The following is a 23,726-nucleotide window of genomic DNA, read 5'->3' as shown; positions in this document are numbered from 1 at the left end:
TCAATCTCACCTCTGCCTTTGTTAATGCACAGTTGTGAAAGAAAGTGGAAGCACGTGGCAGTGTCACAGACAGCTCTCCCCACAGCTGTCCATCTAGCTCTGCTTCTCTTCCACGGCTACACAGTGGTTCTAGTTTTCAGAGTTACAACATGAAATATGATTTGAGCCCAGCTCTGCTGTGTTGTGGTGCATTAGCAGCCAGCACTCTGAATCCCTTCACTTTTCTGTGGTTCTCACCCTTACCATAAGGCTATCGTGTTCACATCCTGTGTTTGCTTGTGTTGTTTAGAGAACACAAGACAAAGAACAGCTGTTACATGAGCAAGCACTCTCTGGGGTTAATGCTCAGGACTCCAAACTCTTTATCTTTCTATGCTGTAGGATAGGACAAAACCTGGTTTTCCAGTGCATTTTAGATAACTATCTAACCCAGTTCCATCTGCTGACTCAGCTCTCTCTGAAGTTACACTCCCCACAGATGGTAGGTGTTTTCTGTTATTTGATTCAAGTGCAAAAATGCTCCTAGGCAACTTAGAAATGGCTGGGTGGATTTTACCAAACTACCCCGCCAACTCTGCTTCTGCTGTGGGAACAAGTGGAGAAAACTTTAGCCCAGACATTGCAGGGAGGGCCTCAACACTAGGATTTAGCATGAGTGTGCCTTCTCCACCCTACTTGCACATGCAGTGTCTGGTCTCCAGGGAAGCCTTGGATGGTCATGTGTTGGGCTGTCACTCCAGGCAGTCAGAGGACAGGTGGGAAGGAAGTGAATGGAGAGAAATCTCATGTCAGGCAGAATGCAGGTGGCAGGGACTCCACCCCCACTTCCTGCATGCTGTGTAAGCATCTGAGGTTTTAAATGGAGCAGCTGAAGGATGATGTTGGAGGGTGAAAGGCACTGACATGTTGGAGATTGCTGCCCCTTACCATCTCCCTCCCCCATTTGGTGGGAAGTGTGGGTCTGTTCATCTAGAGCCTGCTTCACTCCCCAGCCTCACCCCAAAGCTCTGCCAGCCAGTGGAATGTTGACAGAGTGGTACTGTGCTCAGGTAAAACAAATATACCTTCCAGTACGAGCAGGAACCTACAGGCTCCAGCATCCGGGGTCCTCTGGCCACCTCCTGCCTCAGTCCTAGCACTGGGGAAAGAAAGGACTGCACACACCCCATGCTTCTCTAGAAGTCAGGCTCTCTTCTGAGCTGAGCTCTCACCCTGGAATTCATTGGCATTCATGTCTCCACTCCAGGACCTACATCTCTCCCACTGTCATTCATACCCTGTGGCTCTTGGTATTTCAGTATACTGCTTTCAATGCCTTTCTGCCCACCAAGATGCTTTTCCAGGCAGGGGGTGGGGGAACAGACCCAGTCTGACTCTGCTGAGCTCTCTCCAGTTCATTTAAGTTACACAGTTCTGTCTGTGTAGTATAGTCACTTGAATCTATCTGTCTTTTCTTTCCTCTCCCTGAGCCAGAAGCCTCAATCTGCCAACAAATGGGATAATTTTTCAGCTGGTGTTTGGCAGCCATCATTTTTCTCCCTGCCCAACCAGTGCTTTGTTGTAGCAAATGGAAAAGTTAGTGATTTGACTTCTGAATAGGAGGATATGCCTCAAAGGAAGAAGGTTCCCTGTAGCATCAGGAGCTCAGCTCTGCAGCAGCACTGGCCAGATTTACCGACTGTTACTGGAATGATTAGTGGAATGATTGTTTGTTGTTAACAGCCCATCTGTAGTGTTTAAACTTCATCGGGGAGCTGAATTTCACAGGCATTATCTGGCTGAAGTACAGCCTCATATGGTCTACAGAGGGGCTGTTAAATCCCAGAGGAAATTAAATACAACAGGGGGCCTTCCTGTTATGTTGATCCAACTGATCTTTTTTCTCTGATAGAAATCAGCAGCTGGATTGATATCCTCTGGGGCATCAATGTGCCTATTGCTGCTGGCAGAGAACATGAAAAAGTGTCTGTCACTAAGGACAGGTGCTGAAGACCATGACTTTGTGCCACACTTACATTTTATCGTCACAGGAATCTCTTTCTTGTATTCTATTCATTTTGTTGTCACAGTGAGATTTTGTTTATAAGACACAGATAGATACTCACAAAGGAAGGGGGAGATAAGATGATGTAGAAAAGTTTCATGCGTGTTTGTGGCATAGGTAAACATGCAGTGATGTACAGCACGACATCCCTTTCCATCTTAATTTGAGGTCTTTTTGTCAGACTGATGGAGGTGAGGAATAGGAATTGATGCTGAGGTTTGACTCTCAGTGTGGAGGAAGGCTCTCAGATCCCTCTTGGAGTTGACACTAATGCTCTTTCTCCCTTTGTCTTTCCTTAGCATTTCTCAGAGAACCTGGATCACTTCTCTGACAACATGGAGGATTTCTCCAATGACCTCTTCAGCAGTTTCTTCGATGACCCAGTACTGGCTGAGAAGAACCCTCTGCTGGACATGGACCTGGATCCACCCACTCCAGGCATCCAGGCAGAGCACAGCTATTCCCTCAGTGGAGACTCTGCTCCCCAAAGCCCCCTTGTGCCTGTCAAGACTGAAGATAATGCTAACGGTGAGCATGAGATGTGCACACTGCTCAGCTTTCGGCACCTCTGTTAGCAGAGGCTCTCGCTGGCTTTCATATATAAGGACAAACTGGCTATTCCTTGGACTTGCACATGTCCAATACAGGGAAGAATTTGATTTGCTGTTGTCAAATACAGCCACATTTTCCCCTTCCATTTGTGCTGTGATAGTCATATTACTCCTTTGCTGGGCTTACTGTTATTTACGAGAATGGTAATTGGCTGTGGCTTAGTGTGCTGCCAGCTTCTGGCAAGCAACAGGCAATGTCTTTTTAGGACCCTGCAAACTTGGGTGTGGATGCCCTAAATCCAGCTCCGTTTTGGCATCAGGCAGCAGGGTTTTGGCTTGCACATAGGAAGCATGAGTCTCTGGCTGCAACCAATGCTGGTACATGTGGAAAGCTAAGTGGCTTCTTTACCAGCAGATCTTTTAGCAGGAGACAGAGGGGAACAGTCATTTCAAAACTTATTTTTAAAACAATTCATTTCAGGATAATTTATGATGGCTGGGTATTTTTAGAACTGTCCTTGCAGAGAGTCCTGTAATTTGTGGGATTGTGTGGGTGTCCCAACAGCTGATGGACACCAGGCTGCCTGAAAAAGCAGTGGCACAGGCTCAGTATACACAGAAGACAGCTATTCCTTTGAGCGACACTGAGACCTGGGACAGAGGCTTCCTCTCATGACTAGGAATTATCCCAGCTTTCTGGTACAAACACCAAGGCAGAAGGAGAGAAGGCTGGCCTCTGCTACCTCTTTGGTCCTTGAAAAGGCACAACCATCTGCCACATCCTTAGGGGCATCTCAGAGAGATGCTGGGAGAGAGGTTTATGGCAAGCCAAGCAACTCTGCCTTAGTACCAAAAAAGCTTTCAATTTGCATTTCTTTTTCCTTAGTTTTAACCCTGGTACAGTCTTGGAGGGGGCAACTAACAAAAAAACCCCAAACCATCATGAACAAAAAACCACAGCTTTCTTTTGCCCCTGAAAATGAATAGGAGGAGATGAGAATGAGAGAAGCCAAAAGAATGCATTTGTAGAAAGCAGTGAGATGAAGACTGCCAGCATGAAGCTTTCTCAAGAGCTCCTTTCTGAGACACTCAGCACCACTTCTCCTTCTCTCCACTGCGTCTGCACGTGCCCTTCCTTCAGCTGTTATGTCTCAAAGGCAAGACCATGACTCTCTTGAATGGAGTGTCACACTGACCCTTGAGCAGAGGCCAGCAGAGGGTGTACAGTGCATAACCCAGGAGAGTTTGAGATGGGCCTGGCATTTCTCTCTGAGAGTGCAGATCAGTTTTATAAGGGAGTAAGGCCTGGCATTACAATGGCAGGCATAGGAGTATCCATGCACCCAGTCCTGCAGCTAGATAATTCAGCTCATCTTTCCAGGGCTTTTTTGGCTCATAATTGCATGTGAGTCATATTCTAGTGAAACCCTGAGTCAGGTCCAGTATTTGCAACACTGTGCAGTCCTTTTGGCATAGCTCCATCCAGTCTCAGTCCTTTTAGACATTCAGTTCCAATTAATTACCCAGAAATGGTTTTTCTTTAACATTAAGCAAGCTCTGCTCAGTCTGCAGAGCTCCTCAGGAATGCCCCTGCTCTGTCTAGGCTTGGAGCTGGCTGAGGCTTGCTTTTTATCAGCTTTCTTGCAGCTTTTCTGCAGATCTCCAAAACTCTTCCAAATCCTGCCCCTTCCCACATGGTTCCCACTAACACAGGCCAGCTAGGGCAAGCCACTGGGTGCATTGTGACCCTGCTTATCAGTGGAGTCTGCTTTCCAGATGGCTTGTGCATACTGATTGGCTGCTTCATCCCTCAGAACCAGCCCTGAGTTTTGCAGGGTGTGATTTGATGCCAGGAGCAGGGAGAGCCAGGGTTGTGCAGAACTGTGAGCACTGGACCAGCCTCAGGTTAGTGCCTGCCTCCTGTACAGGTCCTGCTCTCTCACTGCTCTTTGCCTCCTGAACTCTGGGCAGCTACAGATATCTCTCAGCCACATTTCTTCCCAGTAGGTACAGAGCATCTACAGACTATCTAGAGCAGAGGATGAGTGTCTTGGCATGCCTCATCCACCAACATACAGTGAAATCTGCAGTGTTACAGTGTTACCTCTGAAACATCCTCTCAGGCAGCAGAACCTAGATGCCTCTACAGAAGATGCCTACTCCTCAGTCCCTCATTGACCCTCTGATGGCTAATTTGTCTCTGATTCTGTAACCCAGTCACTCTCCAGAAGAATCTCCGAGGGTGGGAAAGAGACCAGGGTCAGAATGTAGACAGGAAATGGGAGGACGGCACATACTTATTTGGGTGTCTGCTCCTTGGCCTGTCTGGACTGACAGCACTGGGGGCTGCTCTCTCACTGAGTCAAGTCTGGTCAGGGAGAGCCCTTGGTGGTCTGCTCCCCCTTGTCTGGTAACTTGCTTCAGCAGCAGCCCTCACAGAAAGATACCCCACACATCTGAGAAAAAGAGAAATGCAGATCTTTGCAACAAAAAGGATGAGGAGGAAAAGGCTTCAAATGACAGTAAGGAACTTCAGAGTAGCCAGTAGGCAAAATGTTCCCACGGTGGGCATTACAAAACCACAGAAGAGTTTAAATGGAGGATGCTGTGAACTCTTCAGCACTTTTCAAAGGGGTAGGTTCAAGTGAATCATCTATCAGGATTGACATAGGTTTAGTTGAACTTGCCTAGAGCAGTAGGATAGACTGAAAGATCTCTCAAGGTCCCTCATTTCTGTGAAAGGCAGAAGTCAGTCCAAAATTTCTGGATACAAACACTTGTGGCTGTGTGACACTTTGCCTCCTTCCATCAGAAGGGGTTTTACTGCAAACCAGAGTAACTAGGACTTCACTACTTGCGGTGGGTTCAGTGTCCTTAGCAGGACAGAGAAAACACAGTCCACTCTGTGTCTGCTCAGTAGGCTCTGTGTTGTCTCAGCTGTACAGTGCACCCCTGCCTGAGATGCTGCCTGATGACATTGGCCCTGCTGCATTGTGGGAAGCTCTAGAAAGCAATCCAGCAGCACTGAGAGCAGCACACACAGCTGAGACACACACGCAGCAGCCACAGGATCTGCCTCTGTGCTTGACAGCGTCCAGTCGCAGAGGCAGCTGGAAGGAATGAACATCTGCTAGAGAGACTTGCTAGGCAGAAATAAGAGGTGCTAGACCAAAGACAGGAAAACAACATATCCATTGTCAAGGCCAATACTGTGTTATCATATAGAATTCTTGTCTGGGCTTTAACACCACACTGTCCAAGCAAAGGCCAGAGGCAGGATTCTGCCCTGGCCTCTCCTGAAAACAGAGGCTGAGTTGGGCAAAGACAATGTTAACATATGTTTAAGTTAGATCAGATGGCAGCTCCCATGTGAACAGCCACTTGTTTGTACTCTTCTTTGTGCAGGCTTTTCTGGAGCAGAGAAAGACCTTTCTCCTCTCTCCTCTTGCCAGGACATCTTCTGGACTGAGGCCTGCACTGCAGAACTGCTCTGGGCAGCAGACAGCTAGACAACATCCCTGGGCCTGACTGAAAGTGTTGCATGCAGAGAGCAGTGCAGAGAGGTTAGAGAGTGAGTCAGACTGTGGCCTTGTGGAGGCAACTGGAGCTGTCTCTGGTGGCACACTTAGCAATAGTCTGTCCTATGTCAAGCCAAATGTATTTTTACTTGCCAGATAAAAAGGGAAAGGGAATGGATGAGGATTAGGATGGAGGGTGCAAGGCTGCAGGCCGGCTGGGAGTAGCCTTTTGGCAGGCTGAAGTATTTGAAGAGCAAAGACCGAAACTTTAGAGCAGAGCGCAGGTAGCTCTCCTGCCTAGCAGTCCTTTTCCCATCTGATCTGCAGTTTATCTGGGATCTCTACTTCCAGTGGCAAGCCAGGCTCACACCACAGATGTGCATGGGACAGAGCAGGCAGGAGGTAAGGAGAGCATGTCCCCATGGCTCCATGCAGTTCTCTTCGGACATTCCCTTTCCCTCACTGGTGCTTCTTGTCCCTGCCAGCAATGGCAGCAGGGTACAGCTGTGGACAGCAGTCCCCTGATCAGCTCAGGGTAGAGAAGAGAGTCTCAGAGGTGAGACTGAGGGGAGCAGCTGTGGAAGCAGCCTCACAAGCAGGTGCTGCAGTGGGCTTCCTTCCACAGAAATAGACCTTCTTCCTCTTCTGTCATGCAGCAAAACCCTGGTACTTGGCACAACATCATCAGGCGGCCAAAGCAGCACTATCAGCCTTTCACTGTCATCATGCTTGCTCTCTCACCAGCTCTCCAGCACAGAGATGGTGCTATTCTTGCTACATCACCTGGCAGATCTGTGATGCTGGCCATGCTGCCTATGGAGCAACAGCCCAGCATCCTCCTCTCACTGAGCCCTAAATACAAATAAGCTCCAAAGGATGAGACCTAGACATTACTGGGGGGAGAAACCCTCCAACTGTCCTCCAGAGCTTGGGCTGTACAGTCAGAGCCCAGCAGAGACACAATTCCTCTATCTCTGTCCTGTCTGCTCCCCACACACTGGGGAGCAGACACTGGGGGTTCATTCCCTTTTGTACTCTGTGTTGTGTACACTGTCACCACATATGCTTGTGTGGTGACAGTGCTGAACTTGGGGAGGCAGCCTCCTCAGTCAGAGGAAGCTGTCTGCATGGCTTCTTTTCTCCTTGCCCTCCTCTTGCTGGAGTTTGACTCTCATGTTGTGCATGTTTCAGAGCTGGAGAATGGAGTGTGGTCACTGGGGCCCAAACTATGCTCCATCATGGTGAAACAGGAACAGAACCTGCCTCTAGACCTGCCTGAGTCCCAGCTACCTGCCAGCTCCATACCAGTGCTGAACCTCAACCCTCTGCAGAGACTGCCACTCCCCGAGGAGGTGAGCCTATCTAAGATGTGTTGGGAGCCTGGGCTCTCACACAGCAGCACCTCTGGTGGTGCAGATGCAGACATGTGACTGCAGGGTCCTGCAAGGTGATTTAGCTACTGAACAGACAGGAGAAGATGTTACAAAACCCAGACACTGTATTATTTGTCATTCTCCTCTTGAAATGGCAGCACAGAAGGCTTTACAATCTTGGTTAAATATAAGCATGTTTCCTTGGCACAAAAGCCAAAAGCTCTAAGCTTGCACCTACTGGAGATCTGCCCCTTCCAATTTGCCAGTATCTCTGTAGCCACTCTTGGCTTATTTTCATTTTTCAGAGAACAGTGTCAATTAATGTGATGTCAGTGACCTCACTATTCCTCCATATAGACCCCTGCTCTGCCACTGTCCTTTTCATGGCTTTGGACTTGTCACATGGCCTCTCACTCTTTGTAGCTGCTCACTAGAAATGTTGGTCCCACTCTAGGTCCTGCTTGCTTTTTCCTATGAATCAGCAGGATTTATTATTTTTGTGTAACAAGGGGCTAACTCTTTTGGTCATATCTAGGTTCTTAAGAAGTCTGTTTGTCTGAAGGAGGTTCACTTATGCCACTGGTATGTGGGTGTAAGTTGAGGGCTTAGTTCAGCTGGCCTTGACTCCAGCTGTGTTGGATGAGAAGGTCTGACCAGTCTCACACAGACCTTGCCTATCTTGTAGCAGCTCAGTAGATAACAGTAGAGCATCTCTGGGGTTCACTTCCTTTTTTCACTCATGTTGAACATCTTCCTATTTAAACAACCATCCAAAACAAATGGGTTCTTCCAGCCAAAACTGTGCACAAACTTCCTCTATTATTTACACAGCTTGAACTTGCTGTGCCCTCCAATCTCTGCTGTGTATGCTCAGCAGCCATACCATGGTGCTCTCTCAGCTGTGTTTACAGTCTGGAGGAGTTTGCAATGTGTCTGTTTAGTGTAAAAACTCCACCCTATGGTGGGCTGGGGGCTGGCAAGCCAGGAGGCTGAGGGACAGCATAACGCAGATGGGAGTAAATCTACTCTTTATTCAGCTCTCAGTCCCCTCCAATTGGAAACAGTGGCCCAGTGTCCCTGGTGAAAGCCACATGAACAGGGCAGCATGGTTGTTCTGTTTCTGTACAACCTCTATACTCCCATTTATAATGAAGGCAGATCAAAGAAGGACTTCCCATGCTAACACAGGGGTTGGTTTAAATTAGCCTGTCTGGGTCTATCAAAGGAAGAATTGCCAAGAATAAAAGTCATCTCCCTTTTGGAGATACTCAGCTCAGTGCATTGCTTGGCAGCACATCCATCTTCCAGTGCCACTTGCTCTGTAAATGTGTTTGCACTCTGTGTGCCCAGCAACTGAGGCTTCAGGGGCTTATGTTTGAACTCTTGGTTTCCTTCGTGGTGAGAGGCCTCTCTGGGGCAAAGCTGTGAGATGGGGCAGGACAGGCAGCAGTTGACCAGTGGCTATGGGCAGAACTGGTGGGAGCCTTCTGGGCAGGGGATGTGGCAGTAGCCAAGAGCTCTTTCTGCTTCTCTTCCACAGGTTCCTATAGAAATGACTCCAGCACCTGTGATCAAAGCTGAACCCAAAGAGGTGAACCAGTTTCTAAATGTACCTACAGGTAAGAAGATAGAATTTCCTGGCCAACTATATTACTCAGCTATAGATTGTTATTATACAGGGCAGAAAGACAACACCTAAAGGCAGAGCTGTGCATATAAGGCAGCACTGGGGCAGAGAACACCAGAAGAGTGGGCATTGTTCTAGCTCAGATCAGTGTCTGCATCAGGAGCCACAAACAAAATTGGTCAGACAGGGACTCCCAGGCAAAACAGGCTACTTCAGAGTTGGAAATATGCAAGAGTGCCTTTAAAATCCTCAGAGAGACTGTAGAGCTATCCAAAAATAACCATCTGAAAGTCAGGAAATTCAGGATCCAGTTTAATTTGAAAGAAACCCAAGCATCTGAAAATCTGCCGATGCACAAATGAAAGCACTATGGGAACTCCCACTGCCGCAGAGAGACATTCCTTAGGCATATTCCCACCTCCATTAAGGCCCCTAGGGTTCACCAGTACAAAGTGGGGACAGTTTTCAAGTGCTTGGAAACCAACTGAGTGACCGGAGCTCCGTTGGATCAAGTGTGCTGGCAAATGTGTGAGCCCTGCAGTGCTTTTGGAAGAGCTGTGCTCTCACAGAGCTTCCTGTACTTGTGAACAGGCTATGGAGCAAAACATCACAGGCTTTTTACTTCTTTTTGGTTGACACTGGAGCACCTTATTGCTTTGTAAATACCTTCAGTTCCTTGGCAAAGCCCTGCCAGCGCCTCTGCAGTTACTAGTTTAGCACATTTGAGGTCAGTCTAACCTTTGTCTTGGGCAGTGTTCAGTCAAGCCTTTTTCTCAGGCTCACCCCATCTTCTGAAATTTGTCATCCTCTCCTTTCAGCCCTGTGTTATGGCAGGGGGCATAACCCTATGCCTGTACCAACAGGCTGACATGAGAGCCATTGACTTGATCTCCTTATTCCTCAGTAGATGACCTGGTGCAGATGCCTCCAACTCCACCCAGCAGCCATGGCAGTGACAGTGACGGATCTCAGAGCCCTCGGTCCCTGCCTCCCTCCAGCCCAGCCCGGCCTGCTGCTCGCTCTTCTACTGCCATCTCCTCCTCACCTCTCCTCACAGCACCACATGTAAGGAGGCAACAGGGCTGGGACACAGGGCTCCTTGCTGCTCACAGGGGTTTGTAGGATTTCCAGGGCTTATGTGGAGGTTCCTGCCCTTGCTAAGGTCTCCAAGCTGAAATGCTCTGTCAAGGCAATGTGATGTCTTAGCACAAGGGTAAACGCTCACAGGAGTGAGAAGAGGCACAATGAATCTTGCATATCTACCAGCATCTACTTTGTTTTAGCAGGTGCTGTCTTTCATCCATACTTTGGGAAGTGGCCTATGCACTAACAGGACTTTCTGAGAAGGCTAATGAGAGAGAGGAATTACTGAGAATTCCAGTAACCAGACCATTTTAACTGTTGCCCAGAATTTTGTTGGCCGGTGTGCAAGTGTGTAGCCAGCCTCACTGTGAAGGAACAGATGCCCTCCCAAGTAAAAGAGGAAAGAAGTTGCTGAGCTGTGCCCCCAGATCAGGTTGAGAGTAGGAAAGAGCACTGCCCTGCACCTGTTTGGTGTCAGTGGGCAGCAGTGTATTCCACTCTGATGTATACAGCCTCTGGCTGCTCTGCAAGGCTTTAAGGAGGATCACTGGGGTAGAACTCCTTGCTGACACTGATGAATGCTCTCTGTGTGTTTCAGAAGTTACAAGGAACCTCTGGCCCACTGCTCTTGACTGAAGAGGAGAAGCGCACCTTGATTGCAGAGGGTTATCCCATTCCTACCAAGCTGCCCCTCACCAAAGCAGAGGAGAAAGCACTGAAGAGGGTCAGGAGGAAAATCAAGAACAAGGTGACTGCAAAAAATGTAACCATTCAGTTCCCATGATTCCAGAGCATCTTCAGCTGACCAGTGCTGTAGTTACCCTCACCCCCTCAGTGCCACTGCAGTTCAGAAAAGGTGGGATCGTGCCTTTGGTACACTAGCATGAGCCTCCCAACCCACAAATAGGTGCCTAAGGGCATCTCTGCTTGCATGCTTTGCATACAGCCATACTTGGGAAGTGTGGCTTCCAGTACAGCTCCTGGGAGTGTGTGGTGTGGGATAGGGTCCACAGATCAGACAAACTGGTCAGGTCAGGCCTTGTTGCTAGGACAGGGAAACCAAAGCCATTGCATGGTGCAGGACGGGTGATGCAGAGTGTTCACTAGCCAGGCAGAGGCTGTGATACTTTAGACTGGGATTAGAAAGCATCCTGTGGGAGAAATGGTGAGACTGAACTAATCACCCAGTGACTCAGAAGTGGCCTGGAGCAGAATCAGCCCAAATGGCCACAGCACACACACATGTGAGTCAGTGGAATGGAATGCAACCCTGAAGATGCTTTCAGCATCGAGGGGCATAATGCAACAAATGGTTGCAGGTTACAAGCCAAGGAGGGCTGTATACCTACAGCATCAATCCCCCCCAGTTTTGGCCTAGAGATCAGCAGGAAGGCAACTCTGCATTTGCCTTTAGGATGCTGTGTGTGCAGGAGACAGACAAGATGTATGAGCCACAAAAAAGCATCTAGAGACTTATGATACTGACTCCCCTCTGCCCCCCTCACAGATCTCTGCTCAGGAGAGCCGCAGAAAGAAGAAAGAGTATGTGGAATGTCTAGAGAAAAAGTAAGTTTCTTCTTCTCAGTCTTACTTTGAAAAAAGGAATCCTGACCATGCACAGGCCGCCTTTCTAGTATTTTGTCTCTGAATTGCTCAAGAAATACAATTCCTTGCAAGGCTGGCTGCCCAGGAGTTTGGTTTGGGATCTTGCCCCTACTCTCCTCCCTACTAGAAATCCTCTTGCGGGATAAAGATTGGGCAAGAAATTTTGTGTTTCCAAATGCTTCATTTGGCTGGTCCCCTGCAAAAGACAGGCCATTTTGGCTGCCAGCAAGGTGGGATTTTGGGTTTCCCCACAAGAAGTTGCCTCTATTTTGTCTGTCCCATAAGTGGCAAGCTGTTGGAGGGCACTGATCATGGCTTTTTCCCCCTCTCTTCCCATGAAGTCGGACACACAAACACTTGACAGCAAGAAAAACCTTGCATTACAGTTGTTCCCCACTCTCCCCCACTTCCACTCTCTGCATTAGCTTTGTTTTTCTCCTTGCAACCTTGTTTTTCTCCTATGTTTGGCAGGCCTAACCCAGTCACATGACACTGCCTGGGTAGAAAACTCCTATACTAGGAACCCCTAATGCGCATTCCCAGGCAAAGAAGAATGCTGCAATCCAGGCACAAATTCATGTTTCTGTAGAATTACTATCTTCTTCCCAGTTACTAACACCATCTGAGATCAGCAAATGGAAAAAACAACCCCCAAACCCAACTTCAATTAACTCTTCTCCCTGATGCTATTTATCTTCTCTAGTTGCACAGAAATGCTCAATTAAAGCAGATGATTCAAGGGGCCTCAGTGTGCATGGGTACGTCCAGGCACCAGCACATCACCTCCAGCTAGTGTCCCATATGGGGACCTTCAAGCCAGGGCTGGGGAGCTGGCTGACCTCACTCAAAGGGCAGGTCGAGGGCGTTTGGTGCTGGGGCCTCCTCCCCAGATGTGGCTGTGGTGCCTGTATGTACTAAGCAGTTTGTTACGCTAGAGCATTGCTATGACAGATGGCTTTCAAACAATGCCAGGTTTAAATGTGAACCAAAAGCAGCATTCAGTGACTTTTTTTTTTTAATAGAACATGTCTTTGGTCAGCTTGGCTTACTAAAAAGTGGTTTGTCAAAGCCTGTACTTGGGCCCTTCCCCATTCAATTTGACACTTTTGCTGGAAGCCCAGTTTTTGCACGGAACGCCTGGTTCAAAGGCTGTGCTGCAAACCTCCAGCAGTATCAGGCTGCGTCTCTATCTGGCTTGCTTTTCTCCCGACCTGGAGGCACTCCCCTTCCCTTGTCCCAGCTGCAGCCCAACCACTTTCCCGTCGGAAGCCGTGGGAAGGAGCCTGCAGCTTCTCTGCTGCCCTCAAGTGCCTGCAGTCGGAGCTGGCCCAGCGTTTGCACAGAACGGCCTGGATTTCACAGCCAGGGCACAGAGCCCAGGGCAGGTTCTCAGGGAGGGGTTTGACTTTGTTCCCCTCCTCCTTTTTCATGCTTCTTAGGGGGGTTTGGAAGTGATGGAAATGCCTGCATAACTTTGGGTATGTCCTGATTTGACCTGCCTGTAACCAGGTGCTACTGTCTCTCCCAACCCTCAGAAGATGTTGAACTGGGAACTGTCACATGTAACTGTCAACCTGCAGTCCCATCGCTGCTCCATTGGGGCTGGCAGCAACAAGGTGGGCCAAGTAACATTTGATTTCAGGACCAAATCTGCAGGTGACAGATGAAGCCACTGAGCCTCCATACCTCATGAAAAGCAAGGACTGCATTGTCTTAATCTCTCTGCCCTTTGTGACTAACTGGCTGTGGGTTTTATTCCCCTAGGGTAGAGACATACACAACAGAAAACAATGAACTCTGGAAAAAAGTGGAGACCTTAGAAAATGCAAACAGGTAAGAGGAGCTAGACTTAGCCCTCTGTGGGTAGGGCAGGGTGGGTAGGAATGAAGTCAGGAGTGCTGGAGCGGGGGGACAAGGAGAGAAAAGCAGGCTGCTCCAGCTCCTGCACGGTGCTGCTTGGCCAGGCGCTGCTTTTCAGCCCAGGACGGCAAGGAGGCAGCTGGGTTTGGTTAGCGAGCTGGAATGTTTGTGTTGGGATGCCAGGACACTCCACAGCAAGGGGAGGGAGGGAAGGCATGTTTCCCATATCACTTTGTCCTTCTCCCTGCAATCGTTTGGGCTCATGCTGCCTTCTCCAATCCCCTCCAGGGCTCCATCTGTGTCCAGGGCAGATGCATTAAGGGAGGCCCCTCACAGCAGCCTCTCAGACCCACTGTTTCTGCTTTTGGGCTCTTCAGAGAAATAAAATGCCCTGGGCATATTGTGGCTGTTTCAGGTTTCTCTTGAGAAAGCTGAACAGGCTCGGTGAATACAGGGAAAGCCCATTCTTCTAATAAAAGTAGAGATCCCAACTCCCACCAAATCCAGGGCAATTCGTTGTGCATGTGGTATTCCAGGCCTTTCTCAGCCTCTTTTGGGCAAAGCAAGACCAAAGAATCTCTGTCTCATCTGCTGCTACTGCTCACCTGAAAGGAACAAGCTTGCTCCCGCAGCCCCAAAGTTCTCTCACCCAAGGCTCTGGGTTTCCTCACTCAAAGCTCTGGTGAGCACTTGTGCTTTTTATATGCAGAGCTGGCCCACCAATTACCAGGGGAATTTGCTTCCTTGGAAGCAAATAAGGAAGATTTCCACCCTGCAGTGGGGAAGGGCAGCTGGAGCTAGAGGAGAGCCCAGCTCTGCTCCCTCTTACTGGGCACAACAGGTGTGAGCAAGGGCAGGATAAACTACAGGGGATGCTTGTCTCTATAGCTCCATTTTTATCAGCTCAAATTGCAGGGGAGAGCCACAGCCAGAGAGCCAGTTCCTCACCCACTCCTCAGCTGCCATGTCAGCTCATGGAGGACTCCTAGAGGCTTCACTGCACACCTTCTTCCCATCCACCACACGAGTGCAGTGGCCTTGGCTTCCAGGCCTGACACTGGAGCTGGGACTGGGGCTTGCCAGGCATGGTCTGGCTGAGGTGTGTGAGAGCCAGAGGTCTCCTGTCTGCCAGAGATACAGCTGCTTAGCTGCTCTCATGCTTGGGGCACATCTTACCCCCTGGCCTCTCTGGGAGTGTGGGCAGCCCTCCTGCTGAAAAAGCATGAGCCCCACCCTGAAAAATGAGGACGCTGTCCTAAAAGCCAAGAGATTTTAATTTTTCCCCTAAAATACACATTGTGTTCCTTCTAATTTGGTTTGGTTTTTGAGCACTGCCAGTGGGACACTCTGTGCTTCTCTCCCTCCACATGTACAGGGAGCAAAACAGGATTTGGAAAGGGATAAAGCTGGGAATCTCCTGAAATCTCCTGGTTCCAGGACCTGGCATTTTATGAAAGCTCAAACATATTTGTGTAAAACAGTCAGTCCTCCCAGAGGGAAAGTCAGCAAAGGCCTCCATTTCAATAGTATGCAACTCTTGGGAACTGTAGTCTCCCTCATCCCAGATTCCTTCACCAGCTCAGTGAAGGGCTCAGTAGCTCTTGGTAACACCTACCACTGTTTTGTATTATGTGTGCAGATGCCCATGAACAGTTAAATGGGGCAGAGAGACCTTAGCATGTGTTCCAACCAGGGCAGTCAGAGAATTAATTAATTGCTGAACTCAAGATTTGGCTTTGCCTACATTCCTCTGCAGAATTTGCCAAGACTGAAGAAGCTCAAGAGTATCACAACTGTTTCTTATTTCTCTCTCCACCACAGTTTGGGGCACAAGTCAAGCTTCAGAGTATGTGTCTCTGAATGAAGTGGGAGCAGGCAAGCCTGTGCTAAAGGTCTGACCTGTCTACAAAGTTCAGCCTCCATGCCAGAGCTGGTTTTCATGGTATGCTGGCTCTCCACTGCTCTGGGAATTGACTGGCTGGGCTTTCAGGCAGCCAGGAGCCCTAAATAATAGTCATTCATAATAGTGGGTAGGTGCAGTGAAGGTGGTGGTGGATCCACTGATAAGACCCTTATTTGTTTCTTGTTTCCCAACCCTGTTTGGTCAGAGAACTTAAGCAATATACAGCAAATGGGAGATACTTGTTTTCACAAGAAGGGAAAATCAAGGTACAATGTGAAGCAGGTAGTGGTATTCTTGGCTCACTTACTGGCTTCTACCTCCTTATTAAGTTTTGATATGCATTGTTTCCTATCACAGGACTCTGCTCCAGCAGTTACAGAAGCTTCAGGCTCTGGTAGCTGGGAAAGTCTCCAGACCTTATAAAATGGCTTCCACGCAGACTGGGACCTGTCTAATGGTATAAGCTTCATTTCCATCTTCCTTATTGGCCATGCTTCTCCAGACATCTTTGTTGATTGCCTGTCTCTGCCCTCTTCCCTGCTGTCCAGCTCTGTTGTCAATTACATCTGCTCTTTCCTTTTGTGTTATAGTCACCAGAGCTGGGCCCTGTGTCATACATACATCAGTTGTTTATGCAACAACATTAGAATAATTCCTGCATTTTCACTGCCTTCTTCTTTGGGCAAAAAAGCACTTTGTTTGCTTTTCATTAGCTATTAGCCATTCAGCAAAAATCTTCAATGAGATTCCATTGTAATGGGCAGAGTTTTCTTTTGCTGAGCTGGTAATGCTTAATGTTTAACTCAGCAGGGCAGATGAACACTCCAAGTATTCATCCCAGTGGGCATTACCTTGTGTTTATCAGCAAGAAATGGCATCTGTTCTTGCCATGCCTGCACATAGGCTTTGTTAAATCCAGCTGGAATTCTCTTTGTCCTTTTTACTAACCATAATAATTCGGGGTTGTCTGTTGTTTTGGTAATCCCCGTTTACCTCACAGTGGAGGATCATGGTTAATCAATATTGGCTTCATTGAGGAGTTTTAGAGCATGCCAGTGTGTAGCCATAAATAGAACAAATTGCTTAATCTTCATCTCTCCTTTTTTTCTGGGGGAAATTTATGATCTGTAGTAAAAATATAATCTTCACCCCTGTGATGTCTTTGCAGGATTGTCATAGTAGTGCTCGTGACAAATTTGTCAGAGTTAGTTATCTATATCTGGTTATCACTTCTGTACTGTTAGCAGTCACAAAATGCAAACACATGGTGAAGTACTTGCCCCACTTTCTCAGCACCCTCAGTGTCCTGAGGGATTGTTTTTTGGTCCTGGTTCAATGAGTATTCTTGGTTCCAGAGCCCTGCTCTGTAATTTCAAGCACTTTCTACTTTCAAAGTCTGCTCATCCTTTTGCTACTCTTTGCTGCCCCCATGTCAGACCAGATTTTAATGACTGTCTTTTTTTGTCCCTGCTCTCTGTCTTCATTCCCAAGTTCTTTCCACATTTTTGGGTGTGACCCAGCTGAGCCCAGTGACTCATTGCTCCTTAATGCAGCAGCTCATCAGAGCACCCCTGGCTCCAACAATTCTTCAATGCTACTACCTGGAATAAACAATTTTAGAAGAGGTACCTTGCAAACAACCCCTGTGCTGATATAATATCTAATTTAGCTTCCCAACAATGTCCTATGTCTCCTTGCTGTTCCCTTTGTTGCAGGCATCCCAGCCCACACACCCACTCTCTGACTTCCTAGCTTTGAAGCATTCCAAGAATTTGTAATTTGCTTTTCTATCTTTGACCAGTTCCTTTCATAAGCCTCTGAGTTCTCATTTTCCATTTTCAAATACAGCATTCCTTATCATGACAGATATGTAGAATCATCAGCATGGGAGTGGAGCAGGCTACCCTTCTTCTTTAGCCCTGTGTCATTGCTCCTGAATATTTGTACTGCCACTTCTTGAGGGCTTCCAGTGGTGAGCAGTCCTCAGCCTCCTCAGGCAAACCATTCCAGTGCTATGTTATCTTTCCCAGATAAAGCTTTCTTGCTATCCCATCTCAATCTTCCTTGCAGCAGCTTAAGCCCATTAGAACTTCTGCCCATTGTAAGCAAGATCTGTTTATTCTCCCTTTGGGCAGCTGCATTTTACATATTTGAAAACTCTTGGTTTTGAGCAACTCCCTTCAGTCTGGTCTGCTAAATCACCATGATTTCTTCAGTTTTCCCTCGAAGGCTGAGTTACTGAATCACTGATTGTTCCCAGAGCTATATTCCAGATTTTGTCCAATGGCCCTGCATCTTCTTGGAAGTATAGGGTCCAAAGCTGGGCATAGTGTTCCACCTGAAGGCCAATACAAATCCAGCCAGAAAGCCTGTTCATAATGCTTGGGCTGAGGTTTGCCCTTTGCAAAGTAACACTGACCTGGACCCATCTTATGCATCAGTTTAACTCCCAGAGCCTCTTCTGTAGGACAGCTGAAACACATGGCTACTGATGTATTTCCTCTGTTAATCACTCCTGCCACCTCAGAGCTCTCAGCAGGTCTCCACATTTGTCTGTATATATCTTCCCACTGTTCTCTTGGACCATTTCTTCCCATGGTCAAGATCATTCCAAATTTGAATACTGACCAAAAGCCAGTCTGCTTGTAGTCTCTCCCATCTGCAGATTTGATACAGTCCATCATTTAAGTCAAGCTTAAAAACACTGAATCTTGCCAGATCTGTAACAGATCTCTCTGCTACTCCATCTGCTACTTCCTCACAGTTTGACAGCGAACCTTTGATAAATACACTCTCAGTATGTCCTTTATTTTATTATTAATTTTGCCTCCACCTTTCCAAATGGTTTTGCAGTAGTCTTCTCTAGGTTAATTTCCCTCAATTTTAAGAGGTCAAATAATAAGATGGTCAAAAGCTGTGACATATTACTCTGAATCAAGCAAAGAGTTCATGTATGAAGTGTTGTAGACTTTGTTCTAGGACTGAATCAGAGCATCAGAGTTAACCTGAAACAAAACAGTAAAAACAGTGCTGTTTTGCAAAACCCCAGCTGAAAGCTATGTTAAAGCAAGATGTTAAGTATACTGCTCTTTCTCAGCCCAAAAAGCCTGGTTTTTTTTAAGAAGGAAAGAACAGACTTTACAGGGCTGGCTCCCTTTTCTCCAAGTTGTGTGTTTGGCTGTGATAATTCCAAGCAACATCCATTCAGAATTTATTTTTTCTTCTGTTTTTGTTGAATAAGGATTCTAAATTCTTCATGTGCCTGATATGACACACTTCGACAGCATCTATGCTGCCTTCATTTAATGTCCTTAGTTTAAAACCAGCCATGAAGAATCTGGATAATTAAAATCCTTCTTTATATAACGCAGTATCACCATGTTACTATTTCATCTTCCAGATCTCCTGGAATCCACTGGTGGTCAAAATAAACTTGATGTACCAGCTTCTGTGCATTATTTAGGCACAGGTACTCTAAAATAGGTGACTTCTGAAAAGCAGTCAAGCAATTGCTGGCTGTCCCCACAGGCATCCACCAAGATCAAATTTTCTAGTTTATAGATAGGTAGTAGAAATCACCAACAGGTGCATTACCTCTTTGGCTGCTCAGTTTGAGCACTGAGCTAGCAGCAGGTAGTTACAGAGCATGCATGGTGCATGAGTGTTCAGTAATTTGGCTCTGTACCATTTCCCATGTGTGCCTTCTTGCTCTGTACTGGCAGTTCCCTAAGCTCTGTAGAGTCCCTTATGATCAGCACTGGCATTTCACTCTGAAGCTTTACTGTTATGGCAGAATTTCCAGATAGCTCCAAACCTACCTGCGGGATTTCAGGGGAGATTTCATGTACCTTTCTCCTGTTATCACTGTCTAGTAGCTCTGACTGCTCTGCTTGATAGCAGAAGGCACTGATACATGGTCCTGCATACCTACCCGTCAAGCATAAATTTAACCTTTCCTAGAATTCTGCATCTTTACTATCAGGTATTAGGCAACTGCAGTTCTGCTGTCATTTCTGCCCTTGCATGGATAGTAGATTCACTTTGGTCTGTGTGTAGTACCTCACAGATTTCTCCCAGTGGACTTGTTTTCTTTACAGCTCACAACAGCTCCTGCTAAGCCAATGGTCAGGTTCCATTTGATCCAGGCAGAGTTTGTCCCTGCTGTTGTCTCCCTTTTTTCAGCTTGTTTCTCAGCTATGCCTTCCACTATCTCTCCTCAATAGGACATGCAAGTTCTCACAATTGAACCAGAAATACTCCAAATAAAGCAACAAGAGGAAGTTTCTGGCTTCCCTTCTTGAATTTGCAACAGAGGTTAGCACAGCAAGCCCCTTCCCTGTCTGGGGAACCACAGGTACCCAGTTGTCAGTCTGACCAGATCTTCTTACACAGCCTCATGTTGTTGTGCTGTGCGGGGAGTGTTTCTTCATGGCTAGTGGCACTGACTCTGTGCTGATCTCCTTTCTAGGTGCTGGCACTCTGCTTCGTTCTGATCCTGGGATCCCTGATGCCCTGTCTCCCTGAATTCTCTTCAGCATCACAGACAGTGAAAGCAACACCAGCACCAGACATTTACACAACTAGTAAGAGTGAGTCTAATGTGTTCCTCCATTTCAACTTGTCAAACCATTTCCAGCTCTTCTCTCAACACTCCCTGATCAGGCATGGCATCCTCACCTCTGTGCCTTCCCCATATGCTGGGACTGTGGCAAGGGAATTCTCCTAATCTGTTTGTGGTACAAACTTCATAACAGCTCCTTGTTGGGCCTGTTGTTATTCTATGCTAATCATTGTCCCAAAACATGGCAAGTGTCAAAGGAAGGAACATGAGGGAAAAGTCCCAGGGCAGACTGGTTGTCTTCTGAAGAGGCTGTGTGTCCAGGGGGGCATTTGCTTTATGAAGCTAGGGGGAGGAGGGTATCCTGCACAGTTCCACATGGACAAGGCTGGGTGAGCATGTGCTGAAACCACCATCATGACCCACACCCATTGCAAGAGATCTTGCCCTCATTGTTAACCAATGCTCTCCTCTTTTTCCAGTTCAGTCACGGAGCCTCCTTTTCTATGACGAGGGTGCTGGCTCCTTAGAAGAGAGCTATAGCTCCTTCCTAACCATGGACCATCCTGAGGGGTGGGAAGCCAAAAAAAGGCAATCTGAAGAAGGAAGGCCTCATCTGGCCAGGACACATGAGACAGCTAAATATCTGAGTAAAACCCAGGGGGGTCCTGACCAGAACCAAACTGACCCAACTCTCAGCCACCTCAAAGAGCAGTTCCGTGAGAGGTAAGCAGGTGGGGCCACCTTCTGAGCCCAAAGCACAGCACAGTGTCTGGGGGTAAGCAGCAGGCACGTCTGTCCCTTCTGCTGCAAGCCAAGGACAGCTGAGCCACCCAGGACAGGCAGTCAGCTAAGAGCCATGGCTGGAGGAGGCCAGTGCTGGCAGGGAGCATAAGAACAAGTTCAACAAGTTCATTTTCTAAAGCAAAAGTTTGTCCATTAAGCAGTGTCCCACTTGCATAAAGATGTGGAGGGCTGGGTGACTCATATGGTCCCAGGTTTGTGTTCCATTTAGTGCCCTGGGGAAGGAGTTCATCCTGGTCAGAGCAAACTAGCTGGGCACACAGAGAGGTGGATTTGCATAGGAGGCTACAATGAACCTTGACTGATGCCTTGTCTTTTCTTTTCCTCAGGGAGACAAGCTCCAGTGAGACAACTGAATTCTTGTAGCAGCTGCTGGACCTCAAGGCCTCATCTGTCTGATTGCAGAATTCCCTCCTCACCAAGCAACTGAGGGGACTTGGCAGGAGAGGACACTGCATTTAGACACTCCTAAACTGGCCTTGGGTTCAGCTCCTCCCCTTCCCCATCGTCCCCATTAGTGCTGATCTCTCTGAGGGGAGTCACAGGACTGCCAGAACCAGCAATAAGTGTCTGGAGAAGCCCTGAGACTCCCTCTTCTCTGGCCTTACCTCCCGCTTAAATGAGCACTACCCTATGGATGTGGGCTCACCTTGGAGAGGAGGGAGATCAGGGGAAGCCCATAAACTATTCAGCTCGCTCCCCAAAGCCTCCAGACCAAGGGGGCTGTCCCCACATGTGTAGCTCTTGGCTACATCAGATGCACCTGAAGGAGAGAGAAAGTGCTGGATTTACTGTCCTGCCTGAGGGTTTTAGGAGTGGGTGATGCCGGTGCTGGAGAGATGGCTCTGGAGAGTTTGAGCTCATTCCTTGCCCTCCATATGTTAGTATATTTCTGCTTCCATTGAGAGAAAACCTAGTTCTTCCTTGCTCTAGTTTTCTCTTGATGGACATGCCTACGTAACTTCAACACCAACTATCTGCAAAGATCTGCACACAAACGGAGTAGGGGAGAGAGATCCCAGACAGATAAATCACCATAAAAATTAGCCAGCAGCTTCTGGGTAACCAGAGCTCTGAAAGAGAGAACAATTTTCTCTCATAATCCACTTCTCCCCATCCCTAGTACCCCTGTTTTGGCAGGGGTGGTATTTTTCTTTCTGTTCCCAGCTTGGGCCCTACAGTGCAGTGCTAGCCAGGTCAGTGGTCTTCTCACTTTCCATTCTGCAAGCCTCCCCCTTTGAGAGTGAGTGAGAAAAACACATTCCCATAACCCAACCCCTATCCCAGCTCTCCATCCCTGAATCTGCTTCATGCCTAATTGGGGTCTTCTTAGGAACCACCAAGGAGACCTCTGCAACCCATTGGAGGGCTGTCAGATTAGCCATCATTCCCCTCACATCCTCTGTGTGCACAATAGTGTTGTGAAAGCCACTGAGGACATACTGGCATTTCTGGAGACAGGTACATCTGTCAGGAAAGAGATGGTATGTTGGAATTGGCCAGGGTCACCAAAGACATTTTTAGACCTCTTCTTTCTAAATGCTGACAGCAAAGATAGCAAACTCTTACCACACCACCTCTCAGGCCAGCCTTGCCAAGTTTGGTGTTGAAGTGACATCATCTCAAGCCTATGCCATTCTCTTTAGCACCCAGGCACCCATTTCTGACCCTTCTTCCTCTCCAGCAGAAGTCCTGCAAAAAGGCAGAAGTGTCTCCTCACTCCATTCCCTCAGCTGCCATTTGATGGAAGGACAATGTGGGACATGAGTGTCGGAGATCTGGGATGTGGCAGGTTGCCCCATGTGTAACATGGAGTCCCTGTGCACTCTGCCAGGTCTCACAGCAGGCTCCTCTTCTGCTTGTTTCTCATCAAGCACCCTCGACTCACTCTGCACTGCCCCAGCCTCCCCTCCTCCCCCAGACTGGGAGTGGAGAAGGCTCCCTTTAGAGGAAGGATGGGAGGGCTCTTGTTCAAGGACTTAGAGGTGAGGGAAGAGCCCTCACATCCTTCTTTTCTCCCTATTGAAAATTTATTTTGCCCCTCCAAGTCATTTAGGAAAATTTGGACACAGCTGGCTGCAATCATGCGTGCGTGGCCAGTGGGGTGATGAAGAGGAAGGCTTTCAGCATTGCTCTGCTCTCCCCACAGGACCCACTGGTCAGCAGATACCACTGCATTCCCCATTCTCCACCTCCACCCCAGCACAAAGAACCACTGCCGGGCCCAAGCACACCCTCCTCCACCCCAACACGTCCACTGAGCATGTCCCCGTGTCTCCCACTCCCACCGTTGTACAGAGATCAAGAGCAGAACTCGTTTGTACATAATGAAACTTATTTTGTATTATTGCCGATCCCTTAAGATATTGTATTTTGGAGACTCTGAGATCCTATTTTCAGTATTGTATTTTATTAAGAATTAGTGCGGGCTTGGCATCTATGAACTTCTTTCTTGTAGCAGCTCACTTTCCACTTATACTCCAGCAGCTGCTTCTTCCCTCTTAGTTTTTTTGTGGTTTTTGTTTTGTTTTGTTTTCAAGCCACCCTTTCTCCTCCTTCTATCACTTGCTCTGCATTTGCTTTATGAAGCAAAATAAAAATAAAATAAAAAGATGCAGCATCAGCCCTGGGTTGACAGGTGCTTTCATTGAAGCATGGTTGTCACACCAGCCCACATTACAGCTCTTCACCTCCTGCTCCCTCTCCTGTTCCCTGGCCATGTGCAAAATTGGTTCAGTACTGGGACTTCATGCTCCATGTCAGGGACTAGAAACAAACTTGCATGTTTTATTTCCAGCAG

At 47.8% G+C, this 23,726-nt stretch overlaps 1 protein-coding gene across 9 annotated transcripts in view; it reads left to right on the top strand.

The window, feature by feature from the left end:
* Window positions 1–23,549, top strand: part of CREB3L1 (cAMP responsive element binding protein 3 like 1) — a 63,345-nt gene extending 39,796 nt beyond the window's left edge. For 7 of the 9 annotated variants that reach the window (XM_077180141.1, XM_054634952.2, XM_077180144.1 and 4 more), the window contains 11 exons: window positions 2,344–2,572; window positions 7,305–7,465; window positions 9,027–9,105; window positions 10,018–10,178; window positions 10,795–10,944; window positions 11,704–11,762; window positions 13,566–13,634; window positions 15,922–16,021; window positions 20,033–20,153; window positions 20,605–20,848; window positions 21,256–23,549. In XM_077180141.1, the coding sequence (XP_077036256.1) occupies window positions 2,344–2,572; window positions 7,305–7,465; window positions 9,027–9,105; window positions 10,018–10,178; window positions 10,795–10,944; window positions 11,704–11,762; window positions 13,566–13,634; window positions 15,922–16,021; window positions 20,033–20,153; window positions 20,605–20,848; window positions 21,256–21,292 (1,410 nt within the window). In that variant the 3' untranslated portion in view covers window positions 21,293–23,549. The remainder of the gene's footprint in view (window positions 1–2,343; window positions 2,573–7,304; window positions 7,466–9,026; window positions 9,106–10,017; window positions 10,179–10,794; window positions 10,945–11,703; window positions 11,763–13,565; window positions 13,635–15,921; window positions 16,022–20,032; window positions 20,154–20,604; window positions 20,849–21,255) is intronic. The other 2 variants (XM_077180140.1, XM_077180139.1) reach the window with 2 other exon arrangements.
* The last annotated feature ends 177 nt before the right edge of the window (window positions 23,550–23,726 follow it).

The sequence above is a fragment of the Agelaius phoeniceus genome, chromosome 6, assembly GCF_051311805.1.
Source record: "Agelaius phoeniceus isolate bAgePho1 chromosome 6, bAgePho1.hap1, whole genome shotgun sequence".
Lineage (NCBI taxonomy): Eukaryota > Metazoa > Chordata > Aves > Passeriformes > Icteridae > Agelaius > Agelaius phoeniceus.
Note: the sequence above shows the minus strand (reverse complement) of the source record. Positions and strands in the feature narration are given on the sequence as shown.